The sequence below is a fragment of the Megalobrama amblycephala genome, linkage group LG6, assembly GCF_018812025.1.
Source record: "Megalobrama amblycephala isolate DHTTF-2021 linkage group LG6, ASM1881202v1, whole genome shotgun sequence".
NCBI lineage: Eukaryota > Metazoa > Chordata > Actinopteri > Cypriniformes > Xenocyprididae > Megalobrama > Megalobrama amblycephala.
The window spans coordinates 13,517,244-13,532,563 of NC_063049.1; the positions used below are offsets into that span (position 1 = coordinate 13,517,244).

The 15,320-nt window shown below is 38.4% G+C and overlaps 2 protein-coding genes across 2 annotated transcripts in view; one reads left to right on the forward strand and one right to left on the reverse strand.

The window, feature by feature from the left end:
• The first annotated feature begins 2,937 nt into the window (after positions 1-2,937).
• Positions 2,938-7,229, forward strand: serp2 (stress-associated endoplasmic reticulum protein family member 2). The gene is made up of 3 exons (XM_048193019.1): positions 2,938-3,230; positions 6,702-6,774; positions 6,860-7,229. The coding sequence occupies exons 1-3, from the start codon at positions 3,147-3,149 to the stop codon at positions 6,898-6,900; spliced, it is 198 nt and encodes a 65-aa protein (XP_048048976.1). The 5' UTR covers positions 2,938-3,146; the 3' UTR covers positions 6,901-7,229.
• A 1,713-nt stretch (positions 7,230-8,942) lies between these two features.
• The window catches only part of tsc22d1 (TSC22 domain family, member 1), a 62,676-nt gene continuing 56,298 nt past the window's right edge, over positions 8,943-15,320 (reverse strand). The window contains 2 exon segments of the mRNA XM_048193020.1: positions 8,943-10,273; positions 10,869-10,920. Of these exon segments, the coding sequence (XP_048048977.1) occupies positions 10,013-10,273; positions 10,869-10,920 (313 nt within the window). The 3' untranslated portion in view covers positions 8,943-10,012.

The following is a 15,320-nucleotide window of genomic DNA, read 5'->3' on the forward strand; positions in this document are numbered from 1 at the left end:
GGTGACTACTAGGTTAAAGGTTTTACTTCCTTAACCTTTCTTGCTATGGTCACATAACACTACGTCCTCTTTTCATGACTATTTAACTATCACTGGTCTGAAAATCAGAACCACAATGCATCTTCTCTCCTTAAAATCAAATGAAAAGACTTCTCATGAATGCTGCCTGCTCAAATTTCTGTTGTATTGGTGTGATATTACAAAGAGTGTTTATGTTTTATGTATCAGTTTCGTTATTAGTATGCATCTCTCAGTTCTCCTGTGTTGTGGTATGTGCTACGGTCATATTAAGGTAAAGCATGAGTGGAATGCAGAAAGTCAATGCAGTGTTGCTGTGAAACACGGTTGTTACTCGGCGTGCCCTTGAGAACATTTGTGATATGTAACATATAAGGGCTTCATCCCTCAAAATAATCATCATCCTGAAGGCTAAGAAATGAATGGCTAATGCTAATGAATATTTCTTGTATTAAAATGATGTAGTGTTGATGGGATTTGGAGTTTAATTAGCATATAAAAGAGATAAAGCAAATGTATATGCATTAGAACATCTCAAAAGAATGTCAGCCATAATATTGCACAAGTATTTGCACAATGTGGCATTTTTCATGGCTGGATGAGTCTTGAACCCAGCAGAAATGTAAAGTGCACTGTGGACCTGCATCACAACATGCGTTGTAATGTGAAACGTGAGCCCAGAGAATGCCTGAGCTCTTTGCTATGGCGTTGAAGGTGTGCGCTGCTGTGCTCAACCCCCTTGATGCAGTTGCTAAGCAACCACTTTATCGTCTTGTAGGACCTGTGCCGAATGCTGAGGCAACCTCGTACTGGCACCAACTCAAAAATACAGCAAAAATAGCGCTTTATTCACCTTGACAGTTGTGGGGAATCTCAGTGGGAAAGCACTGTACTCCCTAAAGAATTAAAAAGAGACGGAAACGTCCACTGCAACCTAAAGTTACTTGGGAATAATAATTTAGGAGGTTAGGAGGAGGTGTTGAAGGAAATCCCTGCTGGAAAATCCAGCTTGGTAAGAATGTAAGCTGAGTTTTGGAACATAATAGCTATTAGGTGGTTTTTAGCTTTTCCAAGCTCGACCAGCAACAATCCAGCTTGTTATGCCAGATCAAGGTGATTTTTTTTTGCAACATAGTATCTGGTAATACAACAAACTACATGATTAGAACAGCGAATAAACCACTTTGATTCACTAATAACAACAGGACAATAACCAGTTTGGACCAGACCATCTTGGACTAGCTATGGCCACCCTAAAAACAGCTATGACCCTTTTGGACCAGTCATCAGTTAATGACCATTCAGGACAGCTATGACCAACTTGGTCCAGCTAGTGACCATCTTGGATCAGCTAATGACCATTCAGGAACAGCTATGACCAGCGTGGTCCATCTAGTGACCATCCAATAACTAACTTCGGCTGGCTAGTGACCATCTTAGATCAGTTAATGACTATTCGGGACAGCTATGACCAACTTGGTCCAGCTAGTGACCATCTTGGACAAGCAAATGACCAGGTTTCACCTTCTAGTGACCATCTTGGATCAGTTAATGACCATTCAGTAACAGCTACAACTTGGTCTAGCTAGTGACCAACTTGGACCAGCAAATGACCAGCTTTCACCAACTAGTGACCATCTTGAACCAGTTAATGACCGTTCAGGACAGCTATGACCAACTTGGTCCAGCTAATGACCAGGTTTCACCTTCTAGTGACCATCTAATAACTAACATGGACTGGTTAGTGACCATTTTGGATCAATTAATGACCATTCAGGACAGCTATGACCAACTTGGTCCAGCTAGTGACCATCTTGGACCAGCTAATGACCAGGTTTCACCTTCTAGTGACCATCTTGGATCAGCTAATGACCATTCAGGAACAGCTATGACCAACGTAGTCCATCTAGTGACCATCTAATAACTAACTTCGGCTGGCTAGTGACCATATTAGATCAGTTAATGACCATTCAGGACAGCTATGACCAACTTGGTCCAGCTAATGACCAGGTTTCACCTTCTAGTGACCATCTAATAACTAACGTGGACTGGTTAGTGACCATTTTGGATCAATTAATGACCATTCAGGACAGCTATGACCAACTTGGTCCAGCTAGTGACCATCTTGGACCAGCTAATGACCAGGTTTCACCTTCTAGTGACCATCTTGGATCAGCTAATGACCATTCTGGAACAGCTATGACCAGCGTGGTCCATCTAGTGACCATCTAATAACTAACTTCGGCTGGCTAGTGACCATATTAGATCAGCTAATGACCATTCAGGACAGCTATGACCAACTTGGTCCAGCTAGTGACCATCTTGGACCAGCAAATGACCAGGTTTCACCTTCTAGTGACCATCTTGGATCAGTTAATGACCATTCAGTAACAGCTACAACTTGGTCTAGCTAGTGACCAACTTGGACCAGCAAATGACCAGCTTTCACCAGCTAGTGACCATCTTGGATCAGTTAATGACCATTCAGGACAGCTATGACCAACTTGGTCCAGCTAGTGACCATCTTGGAACAGCTATGACCATCTTGGACCTGCTAATAATCATCATGGGCCAGCTAGTGACCAGTTTAGACCATCCAGTGACCATCTTGGACCTGCTAACCAGCTTGGCCCAGCTAGTGAACATCCCGGACCTTTATCCTGCACAGCTATGACCAGCTTGGATCAGCTAATAAACAGCTGGGTGGAACTATCATGTTCCAAAACAACTGCCAGTTTCCAACTGCATTTCCCAGCAGGGAATAACATGTTTATTTAGTTACATATTTATGATTATTATTATTATTATTATAATTGTTGTTGTTGTTGTTGTTGTTGTTGTTGTCATATTAACCCTTAGTGTAATAAATCAAGGTTTTAAGTTCACCTGTGAATAAAAAAATATAAAACAGAAATTTGTCAGTTTAATGGAGCTGGGAGATGGAGCTGAGCTAAAAAGGGAGCTCGTCCCTTTAGACGTTATTAGGCTACATGGAGGCGCACTTCCGTCCCGCATAAATCGGTTTAGGGGAGCAGGTGCAGGGAAGGGGACTGAAGCATCACCTTAGATAAAGCAATATATTTGATTTGCTGTAGCGCTTAATTTATACATATACGCTGGGTCGGAAGATGGTAGCAAAACAAAGGATCCGTATGGCAAACGAGAAGCACAGCAAAAACATCACTCAGAGGGGGAACGTGGCGAAGACCCTGGTAAGACTGTCATTGTCGTCTGTATAAACGTAAATCAATGATGCTCTTGCCATTTATGTATGGATTTCGCTTTTATGTGCATGATTTGGGGTTATCGTGTCTCATTTCGAGGCCATCATCAGTTTTCACGATGGTGTTTTATGTAAACATCATACGAGGCGAGTGCAAGTCTAATTCTTCACCTAATTCTTTTCAGTATCGGGGATCATCTTAAATTAGGCTTAATCCGTATGCAACGTAAACGTGCTATTGTTTGACATAATCACAATCTGCTCAATAAGCTTTATGAGTCAATAAGCCTGATGCAAACTAGATTTAGTTAACGTTGACGCCTGTGTTGTTGCCATGGCCACAGTTGTAGAAACTGATGACAGATGCACATAACTAATCTGACCATTGGTGACCCTCCCTTGTAAAGGTGCAGTTAAACTGGGTCACAACATCTGCCATAGGCGCCAATGAAATCATTTTGCCATGTATGGTAAGCTGCTGTTGTATTTGCTGTGAGAATGTGGCAAGGGTTAATGCATGATGAACCTATGGTGAAGAAGCATGCTAAGGAGTATTTCGGTCATGATGACAGGAATAAAACCAGTTGTGATTATCAACATCCAAAAAGTCCTATGTGGATCTGATTTATATATATATATATATATATATATATATATATATATATATATATATATATATATATATATATATAATTGGGGTGATTTTGCAGGGGAGTGCATCTGCATAGAAAAAAAATAAATTACAAACATAAATAAATACAATAAAACAAAGATACAAATGAAATAGGCCTAAAACAGTGCTTTATGTGCTTCAGGTAAGTCTATCAGTATAGGTACATAAATTGAATAATCAAATGTAAAATTACTTTGCATAGTCTCCACTGTATAAATTAAATATAATAATTTTTTGTTAAAGCTACAAAAGTCATTTTCTCTCTGTCTTTTGTTTATTTAACATTAATGACAGATGGCAGCAGGTATATTAGGCTGTTGTCCCTTTAAGAGCAAATGCACAGATCCAATATAATGATGCGCATCCGTTTTTTTCCCCCCTCGATTGTTTTCGTTCACTTAAGACATAAGCGATAGTGTTTATGAGGATACTCACCAAGACGGGCACTTTGACATAATTTTGTGAGTATGTGTCCATTCAAGAACAAAAAGACAAGAAAGAGAACTGAATTCTGTATTCCATATATATATATATATATATATATATATATATATATATATATATATATATATATATATATGCAGGGTTGGACAATGAAGTGTTGGAGGTTATGCGCAGCCTGATGGCCAATCATCACTGATTTTATATTCCATCAGTAAGGGCAGTGTGAAGGTTGAATTATCAGAGCAATATCACAGCTGTACATAAAATATTGCAATCCACACAACATAATGGGAGACATATCAGAGTTCAAAAGAGGACAAAATGTTGTTTCGCTTCTTGCTGGCTCATCTGTGACCAGGTCAGCAAGTCTTTGTGGTGTATCGAGAGCCACAATATATCCAGGGTAATGTCAGCATATCACGCAGAACGAACCACATCCAACAGGAGTAACTGTTGACCCAAGAGGAAGCTGTCTGAAAGGGATGTCCAGGTACTAATCGGGATTGCATCCAAGAACCATAAAACCACAGCTGCTGCCCAAATCACTGCAGAATTAAATGCACACCTCAACTTTCCTGATTCCACCAAATCTGTTCGTCAGGAGCTCCACAGAGTCAGTATTCATGGTTGGGCTGCTCTAGCCAAACCTTTGGTCACTCGTGCCAATGCCAAATGTCGGTTTCAGTGGTGCCAACGGTGCAAATCTTGGGCTGTGGACAGTGTGAAACATGTATGGTTCTTTGATGAGTCCACCTTCACTGTCTTTCTGTGAGAGTTAAAGTGTGGAGAAGCCTCAAAGAGGCTTAACACCGGACTGTTGCTGCCCAGAGTGAAGAACAGAGATTTGGATATCACGGCATTCCCTACTGTGCTTAATGGCCGTGTCACTGCCAAGGACTTCCGAACCATTCTGGAGGACCATGTGCACCTAATGGTTCAAACATTGAACCCTGAAGCGGGTGCTGTGTCTCAGAATGATAATGCACCAATACACACAGCGAGACTTGTGACAGAATGGTTTGATGAACATGAAAATTAAGTTGAACATCTCCCATGGCCTGCACAGTCACCACATCTTTGAGCCACTTTGGGGAATTTTGGAGCAGCAAGTCAAACATTTTCCTCCACCAGCATCACATAGTGACCTTGCCACTGTTCTGGAAGAGGAATGACTCAACATCCCTGTGAAGTCCCTAAGGACTTGTTTCTGTCATTCCCAAGACAAATTGATGCCATATTGGCTGCAAAAGGAGGCTCTTCACTAGGGGTGTCCAAGCCTGGTCCTTGAGGGCTACCGCCCTGCAGATTTTAGCTCCAACCCGATTCAAAAACACCTAAACCAGCTAATCATGATGTTCAGGGCTGCTTGATAATTACAGACAGGTGTGTTGGAGCAGGGTTGGAACTGAAATCTGTAGGACGGTAGCCCTCCAGGAGCAGGGTTGGACACCCCTGCCCTACACCTACACCATGGCTGCTCCGAAAACTGGAAAATGCTGCCTTCTGAGGACACATTTCAAGGTAGTAAGGCATCAAGGCATGTCCGAATCCAATGTTAGCTTCACTTCCTGTTTGCTGAGATACCTTCCTCAGATCGATTTTTGAAGGAAGATTGGATGTATCCTTAGCTGCCTTTGATATCCCACAATCCTGTGCTTTCCATTCTGTGACAGTTGAGCTAGAAAAATAAAGATGGCATCCGAAAGTTGCGTTTGCTGCTCAGTTTGTGTGTAAATGTATGATTTTGACCAACATATTTCAATTTTGATATCATTTCTATCGAGAAATTACTACTGTAGTAATTAAATATTTGTTTAGTTCTCACCAAAGCTCGCGCTACATTGCTGTAGATCATTAAACCGTTACGCTGCCTCAGAAGTCTGTCCGAAATCAATTCCGTGAGGTGCCTTCAAGCACAAACGCTGCCGTACAAGTCATTCTCTTATAAGACAGCGAGGCAGCAAGACAGCTACCTAGGTTTTCGGACGCAGCCTATACTAAATCAATTATTGTGGTTTAAAACCAGGTGTTTCAGTTTCATTGTCCAACCCCTTTATGTAAAGATAACCGGCTAATATCAGATAATAATATCAGATTTGGTATATCATGATTCAAACAAAATGATGCACAAAACATCTTGATGCACAAAACTGATTTTGTGTATGGACAAACACAACCTAGGAAAAAGTCTTCAGGTGTTTGTTTTCTTTTTGTTACTGTGACATTATGTAGACATTTGTGTCATGTGTAAACAGATTTATCTGCCAGACCACAGAGGTATTGTGCTTTGTTTATGAAATATATATTTTTATTTATGAAACACTTCGACTTTCACTGTTTCAGCGACCGCAGGAGGAGAAATATCCGGTGGGGCCATGGCTTTTGGCGCTCTTTGTATTTGTTGTTTGTGGATCAGGTAATATTAAAGTTTGTATTTTTTAGATTAAATGTGCTGATTGCTGTTCCTTCCTGATTCTGTCATTTTTCTTTCTCGTTTTCAGCCATTTTTCAGATAATTCAAAGTATCCGAATGGGAATGTGAGCCCCAGTGTTCTTCACATACCCTGCCCTGCATCTGAATGAGATTTTTTTGGGTGATTGGATACAATCTGAAGGTGGAAATCCTCTTTGTGGGTCAGAGGGTTGTATGCTGAGCTGGATCTAGTGTACAATACTACATGACATTGTCACACATGTTTACAGTGTCCCTGGATGAAGGGAACACATGCTTTTCTACAGAACCATTGTTGTTGTTGATGCATCTTATAATTTTTATCATATTTATTTGTGATTGATGATTGCCATGATCTATTTCTCTATTTAATCGTGTTTGCGTGAGCCTTTTTCAAATAAACGTCAAACACATTTGGATAATGTCTCATACATGTTTTGCTTTTTTAAAAGCAGTTCAAAACTTTCCTTTGTCATTTAAATATATATTTTTTCAAATGTTACAGTAGATTATGTCAAATTAGCAGAAAGCACATTAGTGTAAAACTCCACTGGATCGGGCATCTTTATGAAGTTTATGCGTCACCTGGATTTCAAACTTCAACCTTTTTTTGACTCTTTTGACAATTTTTGAACATCAGAGTTTTACTATCTAGCTCCATAAGAAACATGGATAAATTGAAGAAAGAGAAATTAATTTAAATTCAATCATTCAGATTTCTCAAGGGTCATAAAGAGGGACATATTTAGATAAGATTGTTGTTAAATTCCTCTGTTATATAGCCATTATTCATGTTAGAGTTTCAGATGAAATTATGCACAGTACTATGAAGGTCAACAAAGTAATCCAATTTCAAATTTCCTATGAAATCAGAATGAAAGTTTCTAAATGCATGTTATCGTGAACGATGCATGTTTTATTTTTTATCTATTTTTTAATCTCATAATTTTTAATCAAAATATAACTCGATCTCCCAGTGAAAACATTAGATTCATGGGTCATTGATGAATAAGGTTTTTCAAAGTGTAAAAAAACAATCGAGATTTAATTAATTTTGAAGCTTTATTAAGTGTTAACAATAAGATTTTGTTTTTTTTTTCTTTCATTTTTTACAAGATGGACAAAATGTTTCACCAAAAAAGTCATTCGGTTTAACCAAAATTTCAGTTTTACCGAATGACACTTTTGGTTATACCGAATAACGATATTTTCAAACAGTGCTAACAGGCTGATATCTAGCTAGCTAGCAAGAGGACAGTTATTCATTTTATATTTAGTACGTTAAAATATTACAACATTTTCCATGTTTTATAGTGGTTGTACCGAATGACCTGATGTTTCGAGACATGCTTATGAGCAAGTGAAAACTAGTTAAGAGAATTAGTTACTTTGCTTCATGACCATGTGGTCCTTTGCAGGTGTCTGAATGATGTCACATCCTGTCACATGATATTGACCACATGACTTCATCAAAAATTGTCCCTTTATATTGGTTACTCTGAATGACATCAATGAAATTAATTTTTCCAAACATTCTTTCTCATAACAAAGCAATGACTTCTACACAATTTGAATACCATTTTGCACTATGTTGATATATGATGTTATAAAATCATGCCAGAATAAAAAAATAGGATATTTTAATCACAGATGAAATGGCTGTATTGGCCTTTGGACGGTTAAACCGAATGACTTTTGATACTTCAAAATCTTTAAAATACCTTTATATGTAGCAAAATATAATTAAAACCTTTTGGATTCAATAAGAGATCCTGTTGTACTACATTACATAATTTGGATGTCTTTTTTTTATCATTATTAAGGCCTGTGGACATTGACCTTACTTATTTTTCCTTTACAGTATACATCACAATACAGAAGAAAAGATCTGTCGATCCTTCAGTTTCATCACATCTTTAAGAAACAATGATTTTAGCTCAACGACAGCCGTTTGGCCAACTAACATCTGAACTGAAAAAAGCAGCCGCAGTATGATATAAATACTCACCATTATGTAGAATCATGTCCCTATGATATAAACCCTGGCTAGCATGTCTAATATATTCAGTAGTCCGCTCAAATGAATGCACCTGGCATGTCACACAAGCTAAAGCATCAAGGATTCTTCCCAATGGTGTTCACAAACATGACTTTATTGAGAGTTGTGAAGTGCAACTGGCAAGTGCAATTACAGTATTTTACAACTTATCTCCTGGTTTGAGAACATGCACAGAACATAAGCATACAAGTTGTACACAATGCAAATCCATGTCAGCTATATGATAGTCAAGAGTAACTGTAAGTTAAAAGATTGATCCAGAATACTTCACTGTCCAAACTGAAAACAGAAATCACATGGGTGTAATACTTCAAAATCATCACAAAGTAGTGTACAGCAGGTGTTAGATGAGTAGCTTTTCCATTTGTCAGATAAATATCGTAAGACTGTTCCTGCTTAACAGCATTAAAAAAAGAAAAGATGGATGTTTTCTCCTGGGTAAGCCAACTACCTCGCTACCCTTCAAATATGTACAACCTATATAGTGTCTCTTTAACCGCTTCACATGATATCGCTATTTTACAAAATACTTACACTAATCATACAATAATATACAGCCTTGTCCACCTCAGCTTGCGTCTCATCCGTCATTCTCGCCGTGCAGAGAACGAATGCAGATTTTAAGCATCATACCTCCTCGTTTTCTTCATTCAAAAAAGTATCATGACTACACCAATGCAACTATGGAAGTCATCAATGCGTCGTCTGCCTTCCCCATGCCAGCTGGGGCACAGATCGGCAGATCTTCAAAGTTTCGTCACATTCGTCACCGTAAAAGTGCTTGCTTTATTAGAAGCTCGCAGTCTAAAAAGACCGCCGTCAGCATTTACACTACAAAGGTAAGGGAGACATGGAAAACAGCCTTGACTGAAAACCAAACGTGACTTTAGACACAGGCACAGTGATTCTTTATATAGCGTCCTCTCCGATTGTTTTCTTCAACCTGACAATCACATTCTGTGGATTTTGGCAACCTCAGCCAACTGGATTGTCACTGTTGTATATGACATTTGTCAAGTTTTGAAAGGTGTGCAAATTTCATCAGTCTAACATGTGAGCGAGGCATGTTTGTTCATAAGCTTCAGTCCGTTTCCTTTACGGTTCGAGCCACTCGTCGTCCTCAACGGCAGCTTTCGTACCGCGCTACGCCGAAGGTCCCGAGTTTTGTGCTGCGAGTTGGGCCGACGGGGCAGGCGGCTGCGCTCCTTGCGTGGAGGACGACGGCGGCGAGCCGGTCTGAACCTGCGCCTGGAACTGTGCGAGCTGCTCCGGACTGGCCAGGTTCTTCAGCAGGTTGTTTTCTTGCTCCAGTTGAGAGTTTCTCTCAATCAGTTCTTTAATCTGTTCTTTCAACACCTCCACCTCCTCACGAACAGCATACATCAAGTGACTCTTCACAAGATCCTGAAAGTGCACAACAAAGCGTTATTGTCAAATCTTTATGTTCGTTCATCATTCATCAAAAGCATTGTTTATTACATGTATCATATTGTTCTCCTCTGAGGTGCTGTGTTCACGGTTTGGAATAAAGCCTTGAAAAGCTTTAACCTGCATCCTACTCGCTACCCACAGTCCCTCCCCTCCCTTTATGCTGCTTGGCGTCACCAAACCAACAAAATGGCCGTCCCACACCGCGTCAGGCCAATCAGAAGCCGAGATATTTATAACTAAGTGTAAAAGCTTTGGGGTTTGCCTAGCAACAGTAACAAGGCGCACAGATCGCGTGAGCACGCAGGCAAAACCCCAGGCAAGTCAGCAAACAAACACTTCACTCGTTTTCTTATCAGCTTTTTAGTTCAAACTTGAGCGAAATAGCTTACTATGTTCAAAACAATTAAATAATTGACAAATCGACGCTGTCAGAGCAACAATCATTTGATAATGATTACATAATTCATTCCTCTGGCGCTGATGCAACTCGGCAGACTGCTTGCGGCATGTAAACAAAATATCTGTTTAAATATGCACTATTCATGAGGAGAAAAGCAGGATGACTTACCATCGCTTGTTCAATTTTGTTGTCTATGGCCACAACACTGGCACCCGATGAGCTGTGGGGGGAAAAGAGAGAGAGAATCGTTACTTCCCTGCTTAAATACACCAGCAACACACGAGAAACTATGGCAACAGCAAAACAATGTCACCCTAAACGCATAAAATGCCGAAAATCATCGTTTGAAGGCAATGTAATTTCACATACTACTACAATGTTTTCTGTGGAAATCTCTAGAAGTCGTCAAGCGCTGCTGTATTCATTCACTTTATATTCAAAGCTGCCTTCAGCACCATCTTTCAGGGACTGCGAGTGAACTGAAAGAGCTGCTGACAGCTTAGGGCTTTTACTCGACCGAAGCAAAACACAGCAATAAAAACGATGCAAATGAGCCGAATTTCTCCAAAACAGTCTATTTCACCGCGCACAATACACAGGGCTCGTGCATGACACAAGCTTTAGCCTCGTGACGGTTTATTACAAGCATAACAAGTCTGACATTTTACCTATTGTCGAGCTTGACGGACGAAGTCTCTGTCCCCAACAACGATGAGAGAAAAGATATTGAGAAATTTCTAAGCTGACAAACACCAAGATCCATCGCCACGGAATAGCATGGAGAATTCATGCTATTGCGTCCATATGAAATCGAGCGGGGAAGCGAGCGCGTGTCCTTCCTACAGCCTTTTGAGCATTACATCCTTTGTGTGCGTTTGCAGGAATATTATGCCGTGACTCCCCAGCAGAAAAGCTCGCTTTATCAAGAGACCGTACATCCAGTGCCGCAGCACAAAGAAACTCCAAGGTCAGCTCATCTCTGCGCTGGTGAATATCTGCAGCCTGTGGTATTTGCATAATTTATTTTACACCAGCACTGCTCGGAACGCTATTGGCGGCGCGCGGGAGGCATTTGACTAATTTATGCAGCGACGTCCCCATTCGACGCTCTTCCGACTCGCTCTGGATAATTTATTCAAACGCGACTTGCCTTATTAGAAAATCCGGTTGGAGCGAGTTGATGTTATTTCCATCAAAAATCTCAAGGCACCAACAGCTCTTAACAGCCCATTTCTATTATTCAGCATCTATATTTTACCGCAGAGTGCAGGCAGAAATAATCATTGTTTCTCCTTATGTAATTTGCAGGGTCCTTCTGGGGGAAAAAAGTATATTTTTAAATACTGATTTTTTAAGAATATATTTCCAGTCTGTTTAGTTTCATTAAATACACGGGCAAAACAATATTTGAAGGGCAATGCCTAAGCTTTGAGCACCGTGTTTACATGTCGCCACTTATCGGCAGCCAGCGGAACTGCAGTGGAGCGAATCCCTAAAAGCAGGGGGGTTTCCACTTTTACAAAGGCAGTTGGAGCCCCATCAGGACCTTGAACCATCCAAGGGACTCCCCCAAAAATTATAAAAAGAAATCCATGTTAAAAAGGAGTTCAGCCAAAAATGAAAATCTATTGTGCTCCACAGAAAAAAGGTTGTACAATCAGAGTAAATGACTGAATTTTCATTTTCATGCAAACTATCAATTTAACAGATTATTGTTGCACCACATTTTAAATATACAAACTATCTGTACATGTTTTTCATCTATCTGCTCACGGACCTCCAGGGGTATATGGCTGAAAGCTCAGGTCCTAATGCAGAAAGCATCTACAGCATGTTTAGATGAAACTCAGTCCCCTATGATTTAGGTGCAGCTAACTAATCTCATGTGAGCTTTAATTAACATGTTTAACTACACATCAGCGTGCTTCATATTATCCGAGCGCACACATGTGCTTGGTCTGAAAGGCTCAGTGTGATGCGAATTCAGTTGCAGAAGAGACCGAAGACAGATGATCAAACTAAACCCAAGCACACTAATTCAACAGGACAGTTATACATCTCACACTATGGTTATCTAACTATACTATATATATAAAAAAAAAAAAAAAACTTTAAATGCTAACAAGTATGATGATCCAACTGTGTACCACATATAGCTACATACAAAGCTTTCAAAGCCTGAAATGAAAATTAAATTGTATTTTCTAAATGCACATTATTGATATTACTGTGAACAATTCATTCATTCATGCATGTTTTATTATTTCGTTTTATTTACCTGTAATTCCTAATCAAAATCTCAGTCAATCTGTCAGTGAAATGACAGATCTCTCCCCAGTGATGTATGCTGGACTTCTCTAATCATTTATTCACATAAACCTGCCTCTTTTTTTATAATTGAATGCAAGCTCGACTTCAGATCTGCCTTTATCAATTAATAACTGATGGCCAGAACCAAGTCCCGGCATACATTTTGGTGTTTTCCGATAATCCATTTTACTTGGGTGTACGTCGCAATATAGAAGAAAATATCTGTCGCTACTTCTGTTATATCGTGAGTTTAAGTTGTATTTACAAGCATAATGGAGAAAATCTCCAACAATAACCACAAACTTCAATCTTGTGAGATAAGGTATTTTATATATATATATATATATATATATATATATATATATATATATTATATATATATATATATATATATAAAATCCTCATCTCACATGATTGGACTTCTCTAATCTGATATATATATATATATATATATATATATATATATATATATATATATATATATATATATATATATATATATATATATATATATATATCCAACAATAACCACAAACTTCAATCTTGTGAGATGAGGTTATATATATATATATATATATATATATATATATATATATATATATATATATATATATATATATATATATATATATATATATATATATATATATATATATAAATAAAATCCTCATCTCACATGATTGGACTTCTCTAATCTGAATATGTGTGTATATACACACACACACACATTCAGATTTTGAATCAGCTGGTCATAATCAAAAAAGCTGATATAGGGTGAACAAATGGAAAAATGGAACATGAGCAAAGAAAGAGCAAAAGCAAGCAAGAAAGAACCCGAAATGAATCGCAATTAATTGGAATCGAAATCGTAATTTGGCTAAGTGCAATTATAACATCGCAAAGGCTGCAATATTTTTTGATTTTTAATTATATAAATATGTACACAGCATGTTAGTGCTGCTCTGTGATCAGTAGTAAATGATGCGTCATCTGAAAGCATTGAATTTGAAAAAGCAACACGTCAAACATACAAACTTTCCAAACATGAGAAGCGTTTATGAACCTCTTATCCAACAAAAAAACCATTTAATAAAAACCATTTTTACTTCAAACTTACTTCATGACATCAGTGGAGTGTTTGAAATAGAATTTTGATTACCATTGCATTAAAAATACACTTTATTGTTATGGAAATACCGGAGAAGGCTTGAAGACAGATAAACCATGCATTTTCATAATCTGTTTATTATATTAGTTTAATCAAAGCGTTCCTATGTTCTTTTTATTTAGTCACAGCAATACTATGAAGTCCATAGGGGATTTCCTTTAACAACATGCATTATATTGCAGTACATTCTGCGATTTCGGCGTCCAGTATGAAACAGATGTGTTTAGCACCAAGTACAGCCACTCAATCCTACTCTGGGTAAAAATAGGAAAAATAATCTTACATGTTACAGCTTTTTGATAAAGCTCTAATTGGTTTCCTTTTGAAATGTGTTTCAAATTCACACTGAATGCATTTATGAATGTAAAGCGTGTCTGTGTGTCAAAACAGTGATTAAAATCGGAATTGCAAAATTGATCAAAGAAATCGTAATCGTAAATCGTAAATTTTTTTTTAATCCATATCGCACAGCCCTAATGTAAGAAATTGTGTTACACTTTATTTTAAGTGTCAGTATTACAGTGTAATTATACATATAATCGGACAATGACGATTAACTGCATGTACTTGCTATAGGGTTAGGATGAGGGTTTGGTATAGGGTTAACTGCCGGTGATTATGCATAATTTCTAGTTATTACTACAGTAAATACATGTAACATATATAACAATGACACTAAAATAAAGTGTTACCGAAAAAGAAAAAGAGAACACGCTGTCTGTGAATGTCCTGTCTCACACACGATGCACAGAAAGGTGCGCACAAGCACACAAATAATGCCAAAAATGTCTGTTTTGTCGAGTATCCTCAAAAGAGCAGCCTTGAATTAGTTAAATATAGTAAAGAGTTGTGAGAAAGTGGGACACGTGTGAGATCCACGTCATGCGCAGCAGCGGCAGCTCTTAAAGTGACAGCAACCAAAGTCATTGAAGAATCAAAGAAAAAAAAATTACTTGCTGTTCTTGACTAAACAGTTCTGTAGCTTTAATAATGATTAATCTATATTTAATTTAGGCTATAAATTATGCAGTGCAGACTGTTTGGTAGCATTATTCAATTTCTGTATTTTTCCTATCTGTTAGACAGGTAGGAAGGGCACAGGTAGGCTAAATATGACTTTTTTTTTTAATCGGTTTATGTGA

What these genes read in the sequence shown, in the direction of transcription:
- serp2 (XM_048193019.1), top strand. Translation starts at nt 3,147, where the DNA reads ATGGTAGCAAAACAAAGGATCCGTATGGCAAACGAGAAGCACAGCAAA. An exon ending in GGAACGTGGCGAAGACCCTG is followed by an intron (nt 3,231 to 6,701) that starts GTAAGACTGTCA and finishes TCACTGTTTCAG; the next exon opens with CGACCGCAGGAGGAGAAATA. An exon ending in ATTTGTTGTTTGTGGATCAG is followed by an intron (nt 6,775 to 6,859) that starts GTAATATTAAAG and finishes TCTCGTTTTCAG; the next exon opens with CCATTTTTCAGATAATTCAA.